This window comes from Vitis vinifera, chromosome 14 (genome assembly GCF_030704535.1).
Source record: "Vitis vinifera cultivar Pinot Noir 40024 chromosome 14, ASM3070453v1".
In the NCBI taxonomy this organism is placed as follows: Eukaryota; Viridiplantae; Streptophyta; class Magnoliopsida; order Vitales; family Vitaceae; genus Vitis; species Vitis vinifera.
In genome coordinates, this window is record NC_081818.1 from 28,091,482 (window position 1) to 28,114,000 (window position 22,519).

The following is a 22,519-nucleotide window of genomic DNA, read 5'->3' on the forward strand; positions in this document are numbered from 1 at the left end:
CAGGACCAAATCTATGGAATGCCTAGAATCTAATGGAATTATAAAACGTTCTTGGTGAACACAAATGGAAACAAACCAAATTCAGACATGGAATTCCCTGTTCAAGATGGAACAACAACTCGCTCCTCTTCTTTCCTGTTGTGATTCTTTAGCCAGTTTTATTTGCAGCCAGGTCCTCCTTTCTTGACTTCATTGATAGTATGGGGCTGTCGTGTTTTTGTTTAGACTTTGCCCTTCTTTTTAGGAGGCAATTCTCCTATGTTGTTAGTGTACTTTGGTTTTGACATTCCCATCCAAAAACCTGTTTCAAGAAGAGAGACTGATGCCAGAACTTTTTGTTTAGCTTGCTCGTGTTCACAAGTGAATCTCATAGTAACTGTGACAGAAAATCTGCCACCAGAAACTCTTGGTTTTACTGAGCTATTGAACAAAAACAAACTCATGATAGGGTGCTCCCACCACGGTTAACCTTGTAGATGCAATCAGGCAAAGAATTTTATTAAAATAAGCTTTGATTCATACACACTACATTATGGTGGGGAAGTTGTGGGTGGGATTCAGAAAGCTTAATTCCAGCTTGCACATCTTAATCATAAATTAATATCTCATCTACCTCTTCTCTCTATATTATTTCTGTATTGCCAGCTAATTTGGAGTGATTAGGGACTTTAATGTTGGCTGTTGGCTGATGGATACCTTTCCTGAAAGTCACCATGTTAGAAGAATCTATAGCATGGGGCATTGATTGCCTTGTCACAACTCATATAACTGGCTCCTAAATTACTTTAGATCATGTGGCCAAGATGTTTGGAGCTTCTTTAGGCTGGTCTCATGTGTGAGTCAGCTGAAAATTATCCTAATATAGTGATTCTAGGCTGAAATATTCGTTCCTCTGCTGAGCCTACTTAACAAATGGTGTAAATGAATCACATGACCAGTGACCATGACTGGAGACTATGGTGGATGTGGCCCTGTGGGTCTTCTTTATCCTCACCTGGGCATGAACTAGAATCACATTAAATGAACATGGATTCCGGTAGATGTCCCTGTAACTCCCACAAGAACAGACCATCTCATCCACCCAAACCAACACTCTCATCTAACCAGAGCCCTTCTCACACACACAAGAACACAAAGGCTGCCCACATTCACCATCCTCATGACTCCTGCTACAAGTTAATGTCATGGAGACTTATCTTGTGAGTGGGATTGGTTAAGGTTTTGGTCAAATACCATGAGTCATCATCATCCTAGCATCATAGGCACAACATTTGTTTAAGGTTTAAGCCACACAAACTGCCAATTATAGTCCATTTACCATAATTAGATTCCGGGAAAAGGATAATCTAGTGAGGGTCATATCAAGAAGGAAGGCACATGACCTTGATGTTTTATTCAAATCCAGGACAGCACATGGGTCTGTTGTCGCAGGCATCCCAGAACTCTGCAAATTGGGTTTCCATACTTTGTCGTTAGGTGTCTCAAATTGATATTGATCCCCCATGAATGATCAGTACAGAGTAAAAAAAAATCAAATAATGACCAGTCATTTGATTATTGACTAATTTTCAAGTAAGCTACACAAAGGTAGAATTCATGGGATGCTTTTTTAACCAACAGCAGAGAGTAGACCGCATAGTTGCCGTCTCTGCCTCATGTGTCAGAGACAGGACACTGAAGCTACTAAACCAACCACTCTCTACCTTCCCCTACAAAGGGAGAAAGGGGGATAAAGAAGAAAAAGAGGAAGAAGATAAAGGGAAAAAGTTTGAGCAATCAATCTTCATCTGATTTTTTGTCTCTACCTATAAGATTTAGTTTTTTTCCCACCCACTCCATCTTATAGATTAACCCTATCCCACCACTAAACATTAAATATTCCATTTAACCCCAACGTCAGTCCTACTTTACTGGTCATCTACTTATGCTATCATGAATTTCTTGGCCATTATAAAACATAACCACCCACCCTCTAGCAATTAACATTCCACCAAATGTCTCTGAACCTGCAAAGCAAATGTAAGTTTCTCAATCTTTTTGATTTCTCAGCTTTAAGATTTTGATTTTTCTTCTTCAAGTATGTTGCTTGAGTGAGAATTCTATAGCTGGCTATGATATTGGCTTTTTATGAAGTCAGGTGGGAAAACGATTTCTAGGAATCTGGAGAAAAGATTCACTGATATAAATCGGGTTTTTGTTTCGAAAGTGTCTGTGGAAAGAACTCTGTATAAGATGGGGTTTTTGGGATGAGAATTAAGAGATCTATAGAGAAAGATTGTAATGAGTACTGATGTTGTGGGTGCTGCAACACAGATTATTGTAATGGCAATTGTCATATCTTTGATATTGTTATTTCTGGGAATTGGGGTTTTGGTCATAATTCATGTTTGTATTGTTGGGAGAGCCTTTAGAGGAGGGTTTGGGAACGGTAGGATGGTTGAGAGGGGGAATCCTAGAAGCACAAGCATGTCCCTTGATGACCTAGACAAGCTTCCTTGCTTTCATTTCCAAGCCAAAGAGAAGGGCAGTAGTAGCCCTGTGGATTGTGCTGTTTGCTTGGATAACTTCAAGATGGGAGATAAGTGCAGATTGCTACCCCTATGCAACCACAGCTTCCATGCCCAATGTGTGGATTCATGGCTTCTCAAAACACCCATATGCCCAATTTGCAGAACAAGCGCTGATTTTAGGAAGGGGTCCCTAGTTTCAGGGGAAGAAAGTAGCCATTTCAGTGACACTGGAAATGAATTGAGAGAGAGCCAAACAACAGAAAGAGGCCATATGGGTGATGCTGGGATTGATTCAAGAGACAACCCAGGAGCTGTATCTGGAATTCATTTGAGTTCCAATCACTCACCCAATAATCCTGCAGCAGAACTAGCTGCATGAGATTGCTTAAGCCCTACTTAATTCTCAAGTTTGTATATATGATTCATATGATTTTTCTTACATACAATAGAAGTTTTCCCATCCTTCTGCTTATTTGGTAGATTTGCCTGTTTGGTCTTTTCTCCACCAATTTCTTCCCCAGTTGTTTCGTGATCTACTCGCTTGTAGCTTAATTAACCACAGCTTATCCATGAAGTTGTTTGAAACAACCATGAAATATGAAGGTATTGCATGACAGTTTATACCTAAAACAGTTTGATTTTATCTCACTACAAAGATGTTCAAAATTGGTATAGAGATTACTGTTAGACCTCTCATATGAAAACCAGTCTGTGTCCTATGAAGGTATGGTTAAGTCTTTCATAGCATTCTACATTATCACAGCACAGCCCCGCAACCTGTACCGAGACATGTGATGTCTGCCTCAGCCCAAGCCAACACAAGTGTTGCGTGCTACTGCCCATGCAACGAAGCATGTCGAATATACATATTAAGCTCAAATCCTATGAGATTAAGTCTTTAAAAACATTGATAATTTAATAATTTAAAAATAATTTTGATTATTTATAATTATTTTTGGTTGTTTTATTTGTTTTTAAAAGTTGTTTTAAAAATAATTGTATAAATATATAAAAGTTGAAAATAAATAATTATGGATAAAAATTGTTTTTAATAAATATTTAAAAATACAAAAAATATACTAAAAACATTTTCTTGAATAAATTTTAATTATTTTATGAAATATAAGAGAATTATTTTTTAAAATATTTCCAAATAGAGTCCAAATTTTCTACCATTGAAAATTACATATTGCAAAGAAAAATGTATGATATAAAATGATTTTATTTAGTAAATTTAAAAGACAAATTATTAGATTTTGAAAGTGAGAGGGGAAAAGTGTTGAAAGCCCTCATGATAGGGAAAGTAGACTAGACTCCATATAAATGAAAGATAAAATAAAATAACAATCAAGAGAGAAAAGGACATCATTTCCAATACTTCCTATAAAACATTTGACTTGTGATAGATTTCCAAATTTATAATTATTTTTATAACTAAAAAAATGAATAGATATAAAAATAAAATAATTATTAATTATAATTCACTTAATTTTTATTTATTTATTTATGCATTCTTAATCAATGATGAAACCAAAAAAAAGAAAAAAAAAATTTGATATTGCCCATCAACTTTTTCTTTTCCATCTTAAAATTTAATATTCAATAAAATCTTTTCTTAGTAAAAAAAAAAGTATATGAAATATAGAAAAAGAATTTGTCAATTTATTTTTTAAAAACAAATATTAAAAAAAATAAAAATTTTGAATGAATTTTTTACAACACAAAATCAAAAATTAAAATCAGTTTAGGAATGTTTTCGAAAACAACTATAAGAAAATGTTTTTTGAGAATAATTTTAAAATCGTTTCATGTTGTTTCCAAAAACATAATACAAAAACAATATTATATTTGAAAATTAAGAACTCATTTGAGGTGCAATCCAAAAATAGTTTGTTCATGTTAAAAGCAGAAAATAATTTAAAAAAATTCGTAGGATTTTTTTTTTTTTTTTTTTTAGAATTTGTTTTCTTCAATAATTTACATTAAAATTTTCGTCAATTTTAAAAATTATATACATGAATCTTTGAATAATTTATCATCATTTTTAAAACAAATTAGTGGTGGGTTCACTTCTTGAATGTGAGGGGACGTAGGGTCTGTAGGTATTGGAGATTCGACTCACCAGCAATATTGTGGTCGGCAAGGTGGACAGAAGTTCGCCGGAAAATCAAGAAAGCGAATATCTCTCCGTTTATCCATTTTTTTTCTCTCTCTGCTATTCTACCATACATAAGTAGGAATGGCAATTTCGCGGGTTTCCCGGGTCACCCGCCCCGACCCGCCCCTATTGGGACGGGTATAGGAACATGGCAATCGGGGATGGGCCGGGTTCAGGATTTTTTTTAAAACCCGAATCGGGTTCGGGGCGGGGTCGGGTGTAGTTATAATTTGCCCCGCCCCGAATATGAAATTACTACTTTACCCCCCACTTATAAATATTAGCTTCCTCTCCTCATTTTAGGTCTTCTTCTCTCAGTTCTTGTTCCTGTCGACGCTAGGGTTTTTCCTCCCACTCAATGGAGAAATCCATCAGATAATCCATTCCAGTTTTTTGTTGATTTTTTGGTTGAATGATGCCTTGATTTGGTGTTGTATTTCGTTTCTAATTCGGGAATGAGATACGAGATTTAGGATTTTTCCATTTCCAGTTTCAGATTATTGAAGGATTTTTTTTTTCTATTAGTTTTCGGGCTGCTATTTAGGGTTTTGAATCCGTTTCTTGCGAATCTTAATAGGGGCTAAGCAGATCTTATCGTCAAAGCCACTGATTCCTTTAAATCAATCAAACGCTTCAATCTTCCGGACACACACACGCTCTCTGTTTGGATCTGTTTCTTTCTCTCTCAAAGAAATGGCTCTGAGGTCTCTGGATAATGCTCTCCCGACAACACTGGAAAGGCCCAAAAAGCAAGCGAAAGTTGCAGTTTCAATTCAGAAACAGTCTGATTTTGGTGTGAATGATGAGAACAAAGCTCCATTACCACCAACTGCAGATGCCACCATTGACTACATCTCTTTTGAGAATCTTAAAGTCATGCCTGACCCAGAAACCCAGATAACTGTAAGTCTCCCTCTCTCAGTGGCTCCTCTGGAGGGAAAATTTACTTGTGATTTGAGTTAATTGTGTGTATTTCGTTTGGAAATGAAGGGTTTGACTGAGGGATTGGATTCCAAGGATTGGGCCAAGGTGTGTGAATCTCTTAACGACGCTAGGCGGTTTGCGTTGTATCATTCCGCTCTGATGGCACCGATCTTGTAAGGGAATTTCTAATTTTGAAATGTTTTTCGGAAAATGAAGATGGGGGTCGGCTGATGTTTGTGGTGTTTGCAAAGAAAAAGTGTTGTTGGTGCTGGTGAAGGCCATGAAGAACCCTAGAAGTGCTCTGTCCAAGACCTTTATCATGGCTTCAACTGATATCTTCAATACTTTTGGTGATAAGTTGCTTCCGCCCCACCCCGCCCCGCCCCGACAACACATACCCGGGTCGGGACGGGCCGGGGATGGGATTTAATTTTAACTCTATAACGGGGATGGGAATGCCCCGCCCCGCCCCGCCCCGGGTTTGGGACGGGTTTGGGAAATAACTAAATATTTTGGGACGAGAATGGGATAGGGGTGACCCGTCCCAAACCCGCCCGTTGCCATTCCTATACGTAAGAGGAACAATTTTTCCATATTTTCTTGAGAACCAAACAAAGGCAAACATTGTAATGCCATTTTTTAGCCTAAAGTTTCCATTTCTAAGAAATTTAAGCAAGTCAAGAACAAATAAAAATCGTGAAAAAAATATTGTAACATTGAAAACCCTTAAAAACATTTTTATAGGTTATTTTGATGCACTAGGGTTCAAATTCATGTCACTCATTTTTAAAGTGCTTAATTTTCATCCATAAGTTGTTAAAATTGAATGTATTCATGTAGGATAAAAATACTTTTGAAGAAAAATTCAAGCTTAAAATGGTCAAAAATACTTTTAAAAAGGTTTTTCAAAATTGAAACGAAGGATATAGATGGTTATTCCTCGGGTCTTAAAAATTAAGACTTGAAAATTCTTAAAATCTCACAAACTTTAGGGACATGTTAATCACCCAAGTCAACCCTCGACCACCTAGGTCAATTGGTTGAGAGTATATTTTTCCAACTACAACTTGTTCTTTATGCACCACCAATGATGGGCATATTGATAGACTATTGAGGTGAATCAATTGAGGTAAATTATTCTTGATTACAAGTTTAGCTTTTTAACTTGTATATAAGGCCTCGTTTGAGCATTTGTGAAAGAGAAAGACTTATGTTTTAACTATTCATTATTCAAAGTGGCTTTCAATATCTTGTTTGAGTGCATTTGAGCTAAATTTGCATACCTGTGGACTCTGCATTTTGGCTCATGCGTTTCCCACTAGATGGCGAACTCAATTTTTATTTTGAAAAATGATTTTATTGATTAGGAAAAATGACTTGGAGTCGCCACTTATTTTCGTTTTATTTTTAAAAGGGTAAACAAAAGAAGAAAGAAAACTCTTAGTGCGACTCCTGGTTTTGGAAAAGGTGATCTACGAAAAATCGGATCGGGCTCGGGGGTCTGGTTAATTATCGGGAAGGTACGATGAAGACTGTAGCACCCTTCTAAGTCCCTAAAGTCGGGTCTCTACTAATAAAATGAAGTTGACGTGGCAATTGATGAGTAAGTCAATGAACATCCTGAATGATCATGCACACATAAGAATCGAAACATGCATAGACAACGATTAGAGGGAAAATGGGTACATACCTGGGCAATAAGCCACCATGCGCTATCAATAGAGAGGGTTAGTACACTATATAGAGCACAAAACATATCACATGCATCATTAAACAGGGATTAAAATTGTTCAAAGGAAAACTGGATTTTTGAAATTCATTTGAGAATCGGAATCTTAGAGATTATTTGATAATTGGATTCTTAGAAATTAAATGTAAGAATGAGAACTTTTAGAAATTAAATTTGAAAGAAAAACAGGATTTTGAAGAATTATTTGAAAGTTCGGGATTTTTAAGAAAAATTAAGTTACAAAAATTGGGATTATGAGAGTTAAATTTTGAAAGGGATCAGAATCGTAAGTTATTTGAGAAGTAGAAATTATGAAAGTTGATGTATAAAAATTGGAGGTCTTGGAAATCATTCGAAGGTAGAATTTATAGAAATAATGAATAAGATGATAGTGATAATGATAATAATAAGTAGCGGGATAAATACGGGAATTGGAGCATGGGAAACTGAAAATTAAGTTCGGAGATAGGACAATTGGAATTTCAAATAGCTAAATTTAGACATCGGAATTTTGCAGAATTAGACCTTAATGATTGAGATTTTTGAGAGAAATAAATAGGTAAGTATGAAGTAATGTTACTAATTAATCAAAACGATATTTGAATGGATGAATAGTGAATAGTGGGATTTTGAGAATTAGGTTTGAAAGTCGGACCTCTGAATAATTGAACTCTAATTATTGAAATTTTTAGAAGAAAGAAATAAGTAAACGTGGAATTTATGATAACGATAACAAAGATGATATTTAAATGAATAAAAGTGAATGGTGGAATTTTTTTAGTCTAAAAGTTAAATTTGGAAATCCGGTTTTGAAGAGTTGAACTTTAATGATTGAAATAAATAAATAAACAAATATGGAATAATGATATTTATTAACAAAAATAATGTTTGAATGAATAAAATAGTGGAATTTTTCTAATTGAAACTTTGAATTAGGGTGTTGGATTTTTAAAGGATTAGGCTTCAAATAAATAGGTAAGTATGAGATTATAATACTAATTAACAAGAATAATATTTAGGCGAATAAAGATGGATAGTAGAATTTTTGGGATTGAAGTTTTAATTAAGGCATGGGGTTTTCGGAAGATTGGACTTTGAATAGATATGGAAATAATGATTCTAATTGATGAGGGTAAAATTTAGACGAACTGTAGAATTTTTAGGGTTGAAAAATTGAGTTAAAACAAGAGATTTTTGCAGAACTAGGTTTTAAATAAATAGATGAATACGAGATAATAATCCTAATTGATGAAAATAAGATCTAAACGAATTACTGAGAAACTAAATTAAGATATGGGATTTTTGAAGGATTAGATTTTAAATAACTAAATAAACATGACATAATAATTCGATTTATGAAAATATGATTTAAACAAGTATTTGAAGAATTAAATTAAAAACATGGGATTTTTGAAGGGTTAGGCTAGATAAATAAATGAATGTATAAGATAACAATTCCCTTTGATGGACATAAGATTTAAACGAGTATTTGAAGAATTAAATTACGGTATGAGATTTTTTTAATGGATCAGAATTCGAACAACTAATAATACGGGGTGACGATTCAATTTATGAAAATAAGATTTAAACAAGTACTTGAAGAATTAAATTAAAGCATGAGATTTTTGAAGGATTGGTGTAGATAAATAAATGAATATATAGGATAATAATTCTAGTTGATAAATATGAGATTTTAAAAAAAAGGTATTTGAAAAATTAAATTAAAACACGTGACTTTTTTTTGATAGATTGGACTTTGAATAAATAATAAATATGGGATAATGATTTGATTTATGAAAACATGATTTAAACAAGAATTAAATTAAAACTAAGGATTTTTGAAGGATTGGATATCAAAGTAGTAAATAAATATGGGATACTAACTCTAATGGATTATAATGAGATTTGAACTAATTATTGAAAAATTTAATTAAGACACATGATTTCTTTGAAAGCTTTAGACTTTAAATAGCTAGATAATATATGGTAATAATTCTTGTTTGATGAAAATGAGATTTAAATAGATTATGGGAAGATTAGATTAGGATATGGGGTTTTTCAAGGATTGGAATTTAGATAAAAATATAATTAACCAATAATAAATCGTCTTTTAAGTATGAATTAACTAAATTGGTAGAAATAAGGTAACAAATAAAAGGGAATGATTTGATTAATTAATTATGGATATTAAAGGTTTTTTTTTCTTTTTTAAAAAAAGAATTATTTAGGAATGAAGCGGCTAAATGGGCTATCCTGGAATGGGTATGGGCCATGAACAAGCCCATATTGGATACTATGGGCAAACCGAAGGGGCTAAATGGATCACAAGCTTGGGCTTGGCTCTAAAAACAAGCCCAAGTCCAATGCTAGCATGGGCAGGTCCAGAGACTCATCTCCCTCACCAACTCGCCCCGCATGGCTGCAACTCCCCTCACCCTCTCTCCGCGTCGGCGGCGGCTGACTCCAACACGCCGGGATAAAGCTAGCAGCTGGTGCGCGCCGCTGTCTCGGCACGTCCACTTGCTCCACCGGCTGAAGATCGAGCTTCCCTTCTTCATGGTGGCCATGTCCATGTCGCCGACGCAAGCAGACGACAGCTGGGTGAACTCCCTCTGGATTGCTCCCCCTCCGGCAGCGACGTCGCCAGGGTCGGGTACGACACAGGCGAGATCGAAGGTGCGTCTTGCGGGCGTGCCGCATGCCTTCCCGTGCCTACATCAAGTGGCTCTCCATGCTGCCCCAGTTGGACTCGGGCTGCCTCGACCGCCGTGGGGGCAATGGCTGCGGCGACGGTGCTTAGGATTGGCACCGATCCGGAGCTCCTAGCTGATTTGGTTCTTATGATGATGAAGACGATGAATAAAGAGATCAAAGGGACCTCAGAAAGTGGAGCTCTGGTGATGCAATGGCGTCGGGCGTGAGAGAGGAGGAGCTCCAATGCTGCCATTGATCCAGCTGACCGAGCGAGCCTGAGAAGATGGGTATGAAAGGTAGCGGCCATGCATGACTATGCATGGCCATGCGAGGGTGAGAGGAATGGGTGCAACGGACGCGGAAGGAAACTAGGATAGCAGAGGTAGCGGGTATGGTATGGGTTCAATGCAGCCATGTCCAGCTATGCAGGGGTGGAGAGACATTGGAAGTCCTCAATGCCATGATCAAACATCAAACCCAGGTGAGGATCCAACCTCTTGCAGGGGGAAAAAAATCAACAAAGTTGCAGGAAGCAAAAACAGAGCAAGCATTTTTTTTTGCTCTTGGATACCCACAGAAAATCACAAAATAAGATTAACAGAGGACCTTACCTGAATATTCCACTGCGTCACCTTCCTCTCTCTCGTCTGAATCTCCCCTGCGCCCTCTCTCCTTTTTTCCTCTTTCTCCCCTTCCTCCCCTTAGCCATCTTTCCTTTCCCGCCTTTTTCTTTTCTACAGCCCTCACCCACTCTCTGCTCCTTTTCTAATCTGGCCGCCCCCATCAGCTTAATTCCCGGGGTGGTCAGAAGGGTCATCATGATAGAAAAAAATCCACCCCAAAAACTCCTCCCCGGGAGGGGGTTTACAATACCTTATTGTATCATCCTCAATTCTAGTTTTCATTTGTATCATCTCGAGCTTAAGTTTGTATTGGAATATTGTATGATCAATTTTGTTCAATTATAACCATGTGAGAGTGTTCAAGAGTGAGGAGTTTCTTAAGGAAAATTGTAAGAAGGTCTCACAAAATCGAGAATCCAAGTATAAAGGATTAAAACTTAGTTGAAGCCTTGCAAGCCAATAGAACCCTTGACTTGTGTTTGGAGCTTGAGCAAAGTGGTCATTGGCCAAGACTACACTGAACCACTACAAATTGAATTGCATTTTCTGTTCCTTTCTCTTTACTTATTTTCCTCGATTTAATTGTTTTGTTGCTCATTATTGTCACCTCCATTTATTTAAGCAAAAATTGTTAAAATTGACCCTCACTCGATTCAACCCCTCATCTCCTTCTTAGGCGATTAACCTAGGTCAGATTAGTTTGACTTCATATAAATAAACTAGATATGAAAGAATTGGAGTTTAAACCATACAAAAATCATGGTGTAATGAAAGAATAATGCTAGCTCAAATATTAGGACTACTAAAATCTTACTAGTTTTGGAAAAACAATACACTTGCATTAAGAAGCCCATTTGAGTCATCAACAATGAGTTTTCTAACTAACGGAGTTTTAAGTGAGAACAAGACAAGGTAGTGTTTTCTCCATATTTTTTTTCCTTTAAAGAATGTTGAAAACAAAAGAAAACAACTTTTAAGATATTCTTTACAAGTATACTTTTTTAGAAACTTTTCAAAAACTTGTTTTAAGAACAATTAACAACAAAACGATATTTTCATATCTATTCATTTTCATAGATATAATTTGTTTGTTCTTAGAAACAAAAAAATTGTTCTTAAAAAAAAATCTCAAACATAACCTAAGAAAATGGAAACAAAAAAACATATGAAACATACAACGATTGAGGTGGTTGGCATAAAGCCTATATTCACGGGTGAAAATGAAGAATCCACAAAGGAGATTATAATCCTAAAGCCTTCAAATCCCTAGTCTCAATATTATACTAACAAAAAAAAAAGAACTCTCTTTTAATAAAAAAATTTTCTTATATTTTTATTAATTATTATATTAGGTAGGAAATTAATTACATTATTATCAAAAATACCTACTCCTAAAGGAAATCTTAATCAAAATTTCTTATGATATTTGTACTAATTATTATATTAGGTAGGAAATTAATTACATAATTATCAAAAATACCTACTCCTAAAGGAAATCTTCCTCCCCACATACATATGTAGCGGTGTATTCCATCATTTTCATGGTAAATAGTACTCCAATATTTTACTAAACCAAGAATAAAAATATCGGTAATCACGGATATATCGCTATTTCGATTTTACGAATATATCGGATATATCGGGGGATATTTTGAAAAAAAATATCGGTAGACTTAAAATTATTAAAAACTTATGAAAATGTAAGGAAAACCTCATAATAATATAATTAGAAGTATAATAGACATTTTAAAGTTATTTTATTGAAAATTTTGATATATGTATAACATGATTTATCATATTTGATAATAATATCGTATGCATCGATAAAAATATGAATTTTATAAGTGTATATTTATTATTAAATTACATCTACTATTATGATATTTGATTATCATATGTCTAATTTTAAAATATATATTAATATTAAAATTATGATCCATTTAATTCAATTGTATTAAACAATATAAAATAAATTACGATATATATATATATAATTTTTTAATATTTAATTAATTATTAATGATATTAAAAACATTATGAAGAAAATTATATAATTTTTATATTTTTGGTAATCAATTAAAAGAAAATTTTGCATTTAATTATAAAATAATTATAATTAATTTACTCTTTAAAATATTCTTTTAATATTTTCTTTATATAATGAATTTAAATATATATAAATTTAGTGCACAATATATAACAAGGGCAAGTTTGCCTGGATGGTAAGCGGAGTATACCCCAAACCTTTTGGTTTGGGGTTCGATATTTCGACATTTTCCTCCTTGAAATTTTCTCCATTCATACTGATTATGAATATACATATTGGTCTTAATTACTATAAGTTCTCACAAAATTTATGCGGGTTTGGAACAAAATATGTATAGGATTTTAAGAGAGTTTAGGTTTGGGATTTTAGGAGATTGGTGACGGAGATACGGTTGCCAACGGAAGAGATGAGGAGAGTGTTGTTCGAAACGATGACATTTCCACCTCTGTACGAAGCTCCCAAGAGGTTTTGAAACTTGAAATTCATGATTTTTGGCAAAAGAGGTCACCAGCAGTAGCAATGGCGCATTTTGTGAGTCAAACCCTTGTAAAACCCAAAGGTCCTTGTTTGGCTGCAAATCCGTGCTAGTCCCAACTTTGGCTCGGATAGGAAATAATCCTGAAAATAGCTCGCCCTAGTCACGTTTCTTCCAAATTTTGAAGGCCTTGGTTTAAGAATCTAAGATGCATTAAGATGAAATAATTTGAAGTTATTAAATTGATTTGAGATTGAAGATGGTAACCGTGGCAATCCAATCTAAAGAAAATGAAAAACAATAATTACGGCTCCAAAAAAGGGAAAAAAATAAAGAGACATTGGAGATTCCTAGTTTAGTAGTTAAGGATAGAAGGGTGTTTAATTTGAGATTGTTTTAAAAAATAGTAGTTTTTGAAAACAATTTTTAAGAACAGTTTTTTATTATTTTCAAATAAATTTTTTTTTATTGTTATTATTCTTCACGAAGGTAAAAGTTAAAAAAAATATATTATTTATTTTTTCAATATTATTCATTATTTCAATTGTTGATAATAACACTCTCAAATAAAGTTTTAAAACACCTTAATTGTTTTTAAATAATTACATATTTATAAAACAAATTCTTAATAATTGTTTTCTATCCAAAATTTGTCCAAGACACTTTTTGTTCTAAAGTGATATTCAACTACAAGTAGTTTTTTTGCAACATTTGATAAAAAAATTCATGTAACATTTCCAAGACCAAATCGTAAATGAATTTTTTCAAGTATTTAATTAACTTGTCATTTTTAGCTTTTTACTATTATCATAAATGTAATGTTTAGATATTAGCATAAAATGTGATGTTTTGGATATTTGAAAATATGTACTTGAATTGTTATGGTTTTTCTTTAATTTGATTTAGGTTTTATCAATCTATTATTTTTCAGATTATTAAGTTTAAATATTTTATTTTAATTATATAAAAAATAAATATATTAATTATATTTTGTAAGAATGATAATAATAAATTATTTATTATAACAATTTTATTATTTTGAAATTTTTAGAAATACGTTAAATTATATTTTTTTAATATATTAAAATATTAAGATATTGGTTTTTAGTATATAAAAAACAAACAGTTTAATACTTAATAGAAATAAAATATTAAAAAAACAAATAACTTAATACTTAATACTTAATACTATTAAATACTATTTAGTATTAAGTTAAATATAAGTTCTATTTAGAATTAAGCCAAAAAAACAAACGTCACCCTAGTGTTTTCTCCATATTTTTTTTCTTAAAAGAATGTCGAAAACAAAAGAAAACAACTTTTAAGATATTCTTTACAAGTATACTTTTTTAGAAATTTTTCAAAAACTTGTTTTAAGAACAATTAACAACAAAACGATATTTTCATATCTATTCATTTTCATATATATAATTTGTTTGTTCTTGGAAACAAAAAACTGTTGTTAAAAAAATTTCTCATACATAACCTAAGAAAATGGAAACAAAAAAACATATGAAACATACAATGATTTAGGTGGTTCGCATAAAGCCTATATTCACGGTGAGAATGAAGAATCCACCAAGGAGATTATTATTATACCAAAAAAAAAAAAAAACTCTCTTTTAATCAAAATTTCTTCTTATATTTTTATTAATTATTATATTAGGTAGGAAATTAATTACATAATTATCAAAAATACCAACTCCTAAAGGAAATCTTAATCAAAATTTCTTATGATATTTGTACTAATTATTATAGGGAGAATTGTGTTTTGGGCCCTGGGCCCAAAAATTAACATTTGGTCCTCCAACCCATATTTAAGTCCAAGGATATGAGATAGTAATTGACAAAAATACACACTTGACTCATTTTTGTCTTTATTCTACTACTTGCCACTCTCTTTCTTATTTAACCATTTTTTTATTTTTCATTTTTTTAAAACTCTTTTATAAATAATTGAAAATTTACATTATTTTTTATTTTTAAATTATAAATAAACAAAAATTATATTAATGATTTAAAGACTATTTTAGAAAATACTTTTTAAAAAAATATTAATTTAAATAAATAAAAATTATCTTTTATATTTATTTTTATCATTTACATTTTAGAAGTAAATAATTTAATGATTAAAATACCATTTAAAATAAATATATTCACTATTTTATTTTTTTTTATACTAAAAAGTATTTTAAAGTTTTTTTTTACTATTATAAAATAAAAAGTTCAATTTTTTTTTTAATCTTCTTCCTTCCTTATTTTAACAACTTTTTTGAACATGACTTTTAGTAATAAGTTATATGAAATGCTACAAATTTGTTTATTAAGGATTTTTTTTTAATGATTTGAATTAATTAAAAATTTATTAAAATAAGAAAAAGAAAAATAAAGAAAGGGGATGGATTGAGAGTTTTTATTTTAAGTACTCGATTAAAACGAGGATGGATGGAGAGTTTTTATTTTAAGTACTCAATTAAAATGTTTTCATATGACCTAATTTTAGAAGTGAATTATATCAATACATAGTAGAGATTGATTTTTTTTTTATATATATAAAAGGGTTGAAAGGTATATTTACTTGTTTTAGATGAAAACAAGTAACTAAAAATTATATAAATTATATTTGAGTTTGGTTTTAAAATATTTTTCTAGTTTTTATTTTTATTTTCTATATTGTCTCTTTTTGAAAATACGTTTAAGTTATGACAAATATGAAATTTATGTCATTGTACAAGGGTATTATACTAATTATACAAGGGAAATATGCTAAGTGTACAAGGGTGTACAAGGCTCCTAATAGGTTTTGTACGATTTTTAAACAACTTGAATTTGATATTAAGACGATTATTGATAGTTTTTTTTTTTCTTTTTTTTACCAAACTATTTCATTAAGACATTCCCTACAAAAATTAACACATAAAAAATAAAATTTTGAGTTATTTGAGTTATTGTACAAGGTATTACATTAACTGTACAAGACAAATTTACTAATTGTATAAGGGTGTACAAGACTACTTTTTGTTAAGGATTTCAAGTGATTTTGAAAAATTTTCCTATTTTTTTCCACTCAAAGATTTTTCCCCCACTCAAATTCTCTCACTCAAGAATTGTTTCGAATTTTATTTTAAAATTTCATCATAAAAAATTTGTAATTGCATATTTTGTTTTTGTAGTTTTAACAATGTTATTTCTTTTCACTATATATATATTTTTTTGTGAAATTTTATCCAAATGAATCTATATTTAAAATTATAATCATATTTATCAAAATTTTTACTAAGATTATCTTTAATTTTTTTAATATATTTATACTCATTTATTTAAAAAATGAAAAACTAATTTTTTTTTTTTTTTTTTTGTAAACATGTTCTATTACCTTTCAAGTAAAAAATTAGATAAGTTTCAAAGTCAATAAATAAAAAAATTAAATACCACTTTCAATAATTTTTAGATAGAATTTTATATAATATATTTTATTTGAAACTTAATTTTTAAAGTTTAACTAAAAAATTGTATTGACAATTTTCTTGTTGTAGGTCAAAATACTTTGCATTAGTCTATCTAGATAAGAAAAATTATTAATATAATATTAGAACTTCATATCTTAATTATTTTTTTTCAACAAATTTATCTTTTTAAAAATTTTAAAATAAAAACATTAAAAATTAAAAAGCTAAAAAGATATATATATATATATATATATATATATATATATATATATATATATATATATATATATATATATATATATATATAATAAAGTGGAGTGATAGTTAATTTTAAAATTTTTTTAAATATGGTTAATGTAGAAAATATAAAAAATAATTCAAAATAAGAGAAAAATATATATGAAAGGGTAATATAAATTTAAAATAAAAAATGAAAATTAAACTAAAAGATAAAAAATATTTGGATGAAAAATCCCAAAATTTTTATCATTGCTTTTAATAAGAGCAAAAAGATTCAATATCTTTAAAAATGAAAAATAAAAAAAATTATTATTTTTTATTTGACATAAAATAGAAATATATATTGGAATAAAAAAGAAAAAAAAAGTTAGAAATGAGTAATATTTAATAGGGAATAGAAAAGGAAAAAAAACACAAAAAAAAAATAAAATTCATACTCACTTGTAGGCATATAAAGGATAAGGGTATTTTAGGAATTAATGAAAGATAATATCCTTCATCTTAATTTTCATACTTTATTTGGATCTTGAGCTTAAATATGGGTGGTTGACGGACCAAATGTTAATTTTTGGGCCCAGTTGCTCCCAAAACACAATTCTCTCATTATTATATCAGGTAGGAAATTAATTACATAATTATCAAAAATATCTGCTCCTAAAGGAAATCTTCCTCCCCACGTACATCTGTAGCGGTGGATTCCATCATTTTCATGGTGAATAGTACTCCAATATTTTACAAGACTCCTGGAAATTTTCTCCATTCATATTATGAATATACATATTGGTCTTAATTACTATAAGTTCTCACAAAATTTATGCGGGTTTGGGACAAAATATCATAATTCCTTCTCCTCCAGGCTCCATGTACCACATCTTGCAATAATTACAATTGATCTTCAACAGTATACAGATACAAATATTGAAAATCTCTGAAAACTGAAGTTCATACATGGCAGAAAGTGGTGGGGACAAGGTGTATTGTTGTCCTGATCAGGACAGCTTCTGGTGCAAATTAAAACCAGCAGGACAACCGGCAACGCCCTATTAATAAGTGGTGATACGAACGAGGAGAGGGTAGATAGGGTGGGAGGGTGTGAGAATCAAGCTCAAGAAGATGGACAAGGTAAGGGAGATGGTCATGGACTCTGCTTCTTCTTCACGCCCTCATATGGTATTGTTTCCCTTCATGTCCAAAGGCCACACCATCCCTATTCTCCACCTCGCTTCCCTCCTTCTCCACCGTCGCGTCGCTGTCACCATCTTCACCACGCCGGCTAACCGTCCCTTCATCTCTCAGTATCTCGCTGGCTCCGAAGCCTCCATCGTTGAACTTCCCTTCCCGGAACAAGTTGCAGGAGTACCCGCCGGCGTGGAGAGCACCGATAAGCTGCCGTCAATGTCCCTCTTTCCCCCATTTGCTCAAGCCACAAAGCTTCTCCAACCCCACTTCGAACGTGAGCTGGAGAATCTCCAACCAGTCACCTGCATGATATCGGATGGATTCCTTGGATGGACTCAGTATTCCGCTTCGAAATTCGGTATTCCGCGGTTGGTGTTCTATGGTTTTAGCAGCTACGCCATGACTCTGTCCAGATTTGTGTCCGTGAATGGTCTCCTCATCGGACCTGAACCAGATGACGAGCCATTCACCGTGCCCGAATTTCCATGGATCAGGCTCACCAAAAACGACTTCGAGCCATATTTACGAGAGACAAGTGGTGCGCAAACCGACTTCTTGATGGAAATGACCAAATCAACATCGGAAAGCAATGGTCTGGTCATCAACAGCTTCCATGAGATTGATTCTGTATTCTTGGATTACTGGAATCGGGAGTTCAAAGATCCAAAAGGCTGGTGCATTGGACCACTGTGCTTGGTTGAGCCACCCATGGTCGAACTCCAACCCCATGAAAAGCCGGCATGGGTGCAGTGGCTAGACTTAAAGCTAGCCCAGGGAAACCCAGTTCTGTACGTGGCATTCGGGTCCCAAGCAGACATCTCAGCAGAACAACTCCAAGAGATAGCAACCGGGTTGGAAGAATCAAAGGCAAACTTTTTATGGGTAAAGAGACAAAAAGAGTCCGAGATCGGGGATGGATTTGAAGAGAGAGTGAAGGACAGAGGAATCGTAGTGAAAGAGTGGGTCGACCAGAGGCAGATTCTGAATCACAGATCGGTACAAGGGTTTCTGAGTCACTGCGGGTGGAACTCGGTGCTGGAGAGCATATGCGCGGCAGTGCCGATCCTGGCATGGCCGATGATGGCGGAGCAGCACCTGAACGCGAGGAATGTGGTGGAGGAGATGAAGGTGGGTCTGAGAGTAGAAACCACAGATGGGTCGGTGAGAGGGTTTGTGAAGAAAGAAGGATTAGAGAAAATGGTGAAAGAGCTGATGGAAGGAGAAATGGGAAAACAAGTGAGGGAGAAGGTGAAGGAGGTTGCAGAGACTGCGAAGACCGCCATGAAAGAGGGTGGGTCGTCGTGGCAAACGCTAAACCTGCTTATTGATGAAACGTGCAACAAAACCAGTGCTGAAAACGTCGTCGTTTGAACATCTCGCTTTTGGAAGTTGGTGTTTGTGCGAGTCTCGTGACCAGTTTCTTTCTTGTATTTGTTATCAAGATAAATATATCATAAATTCATAAATTATTATAAATACAAAAAAAAATTGAAAGAAAATATTTCTGAACCTTTTTAAAAATTAATATAAATATGATATAACAATAAAAATGCATGTTGATATTGATATCGAGATTGATATCAGACTAGAGTTATAGAATCATGTATGGGTAATGAATAAAATATTCTTTGAATTTATTTTTATCCATATTTGATTAAATATATATGTTAAGATAAATAATAAGATAGCCAATCGTATACCATCTCGAATTAAATACGATGTAAAATATATCGACAAATTGAATATATTATGCTATATTCATGTTTTGTTTGTAAAAATAAAATATATATATATATATATATATCCATTTGATTTTTTCACTTTGATCACAATTTTGAAAGATGACAATACTTTTTTTTTTTTCTCTCATCTTGTCCCAAAAGTCTTCTCAAGGAAGTCACTCTTCTTTATATGTGAAATTAAAGAATTAAATTTTAGAATTCCTCAAAATTTAATCGTTTGATTAAATGAATTTAGTTCATTGATTTTAACAATCAATTTTCTTTATTAAGGAAATTTACAAGCAAGAGAATATTTATTTATTTTTTATTCTCTTTTGACTTCAATTGAAATATTTGTTTTCTTTAAAAATCTGTTAACAAGAAAATGTTTATTATTATTTTTAATTTAATTAAAAAATTTATTTGAAATACTAAATTTGGTAGTCTTCCAAATTCTGCCATGCATTACCTTTTTAAGGTATGTCACGTATCAAATTTGTGTTGGAACTATCACTTGTCAATCCTAAATTTTGTGGAATTGGAAAGCCTTGAGAAGCCACATGTTTTGAAAGACTAATTTAGTGATAATTTATTTCATTAAAAGTTTTGTTGTGTACAGTATCATTAGAATACTTTTTTTTTTTTTTATGTTTTTTTCTTTTTCATACAAAAAGTTTATTTATTTTTAATTAAAATTTTTTGTTTAAAAAAAATATTAAAAAATCGATAAGATAAATAAATTTATTATCCATAGGATATTATAAGGTTACGAAGATATTAAAAAGTTTGAAAACCATAGGTATTGACAATCAATGGTGGTAGCCACTTACTAGGTGATGTGAAGTAGGGCATAAGCAACTAAGAGTGCATTTGGCAGTTATTCTTAGAAGTGTTTCTAGATTTTATAACATTTGAAAATAGTTATTTTTCAAATATTAAAAATGTTAGAAACATTTTCTAGAATTATTGTTAAACACATTATAAATCCCCTATGGCTTTTCACTACTCTATTATAACTAAAGCCCACATTGTTTTTTTGTGTCCTACTTATAGGTGTCTAATGGGTCAGGCCGCCCATTTTGACCTGTGGCCCGATACGCCAAAAGGTCAGGTTGAGCTAGCACTGCCTGATTACAATAGTGGGTTGGGTTAGAACAACCCAAAAGAGTGAGTTGTGCTAGGCCTAAGGAGACAACCCATTATGCCATTGTGTCGGGCCCATAATGCCATCGTATCGGTCCATCGTGCCGACTCATCATGTCCACCCATTTGGCTCTTTCAAATATCATTTTTTACTTTTTCCTTTCCTATTTATTTCATGTCAAATGTAATTCTCACTTCTTTTTTTCACCTTAATAAAATAATTATTTTTTATATTTCATTCCCTTTTATATTCTATTATTTTAAATTATTGTTATTTTGATAAATAAAAAAAAACCAAATTCAAATATGATTTTTTTAAAACAAAAAATTAACCTTTCGAACAAATTTTATAATTACAAATTGGATAAATATAAATATAAAAAATAAAAAGTGTAATTATTAAATATGTTTAAAATAATAAAAATAAATTAAAAATTTTAACAAAGTGAGTGATCTATAGGCTATAGGTTGCCTACATTGCCTAACTGGCAGGATTGGCACGACACGATTGGCTTACAGACTTATGGGTCATATCAGACCATTTATTTGGTTTGCTTGGATTGACTCGATCCAATACGATTTTTAAGTGGGCCATGTTGGTCGGATGTCCATTTGACACTTTTGAATCCTATTGCTTTGCTATTCTACTTAGGTAGAAAATAGAAATGAATTGTATTCTTAGTAAAAAAAAAAAGACTCCAATGAATTGTATTCTTAGTAAAAAAAAAGACTCCGGCATAAACTTCTCGAAACAAAAAAAAATTAATTTGGTTTTTCTTATTTCAACTGAAATTTGAACTAAAAATAAATAAGATGTTAATATTGTGACATATACCGACATCACAATTCGACCATCATTTGATCAATAAATTGTGACTTAATAGCTTTTCTGATTTTAAAAACAAATTCAACTCTCAAGAACAAGCACAAGTTGATGAACTTATTAGACAAGTTGAGAATTCAAACAACCACCTAAGATTCAGACTATCTACGAAACAATTTAAAAATAACACGTTGATATTACTTTTCCTTCATTTTCATAACTATGACTCTTATTAGGTTCCATCTATAATGAAGCAACTCAAGATTAAACTAAGACAAATCTATAATTGATGCCTGAAGAGTGTATATATGGAAATGAATACGATTATGTCCAAAAGATATTCTATTGTTTCTTCCACTACCCATTCCCTCCTTTTTATTTCACTTGCCCTGAAACCCACCGGCCCCACTTAAAAGTTAAAACTTTCCTACGGACAATTCCGTTTGGATTTAGTTGGGTTCAAAAATTAAGTTTTGGTTCATATAAATTCACTATTTAAACCTAAGACTTAGACAAAGTATGAAAATTGAGAAAAATGATATGAATTTTTTATCTTTCCAAAAATGACCTTTATTGACTATGAAAAAAAAAACAGAGTAAAAAAACAATAATTTAAATTTTATTCATTTTGTAAACCTCAATAAAATTTAATTTAATTTAATGATTTAAAAAAATACACTCTTTTAAAAAAAATAAAAATAAATTATTAATATTATTATTTAAAAATCAAACATCTTGAAAAATATATATATTTAAAATTATGTATGTAAAAAATAACTAAAAATATGTCAAAATTATTTTTTA

The 22,519-nt window shown here is 31.8% G+C and overlaps 3 protein-coding genes across 4 annotated transcripts; all 3 read left to right on the plus strand.

The window, feature by feature from the left end:
• Nucleotides 1–1,671: 1,671 nt before the first annotated feature.
• LOC100853467 (RING-H2 finger protein ATL56) lies at nt 1,672–2,982 on the plus strand. 2 transcript variants are annotated; one of them, XM_010662629.3, is made up of 2 exons: nt 1,672–2,019; nt 2,134–2,982. In XM_010662629.3, the coding sequence occupies exon 2, from the start codon at nt 2,281–2,283 to the stop codon at nt 2,887–2,889; it is 609 nt and encodes a 202-aa protein (XP_010660931.1). In that variant the 5' UTR covers nt 1,672–2,019; nt 2,134–2,280; the 3' UTR covers nt 2,890–2,982. The 2 variants fall into 2 exon arrangements, with proteins under 2 accessions (XP_010660931.1, XP_003633831.2); XM_003633783.4 differs by having other exon boundaries at nt 2,138–2,982.
• A 2,268-nt stretch (nt 2,983–5,250) lies between these two features.
• On the plus strand, nt 5,251–6,031 carry LOC100853515 (uncharacterized). Its single transcript, XM_059742799.1, has 2 exons — nt 5,251–5,571; nt 5,659–6,031. The coding sequence occupies exons 1-2, from the start codon at nt 5,362–5,364 to the stop codon at nt 5,767–5,769; spliced, it is 321 nt and encodes a 106-aa protein (XP_059598782.1). The 5' UTR covers nt 5,251–5,361; the 3' UTR covers nt 5,770–6,031.
• An 11,830-nt stretch (nt 6,032–17,861) lies between these two features.
• LOC109123803 (UDP-glycosyltransferase 90A1) lies at nt 17,862–19,527 on the plus strand. Its single transcript, XM_019224692.2, has one exon. The coding sequence runs from the start codon at nt 17,963–17,965 to the stop codon at nt 19,397–19,399; it is 1,437 nt and encodes a 478-aa protein (XP_019080237.1). The 5' UTR covers nt 17,862–17,962; the 3' UTR covers nt 19,400–19,527.
• The last annotated feature ends 2,992 nt before the right edge of the window (nt 19,528–22,519 follow it).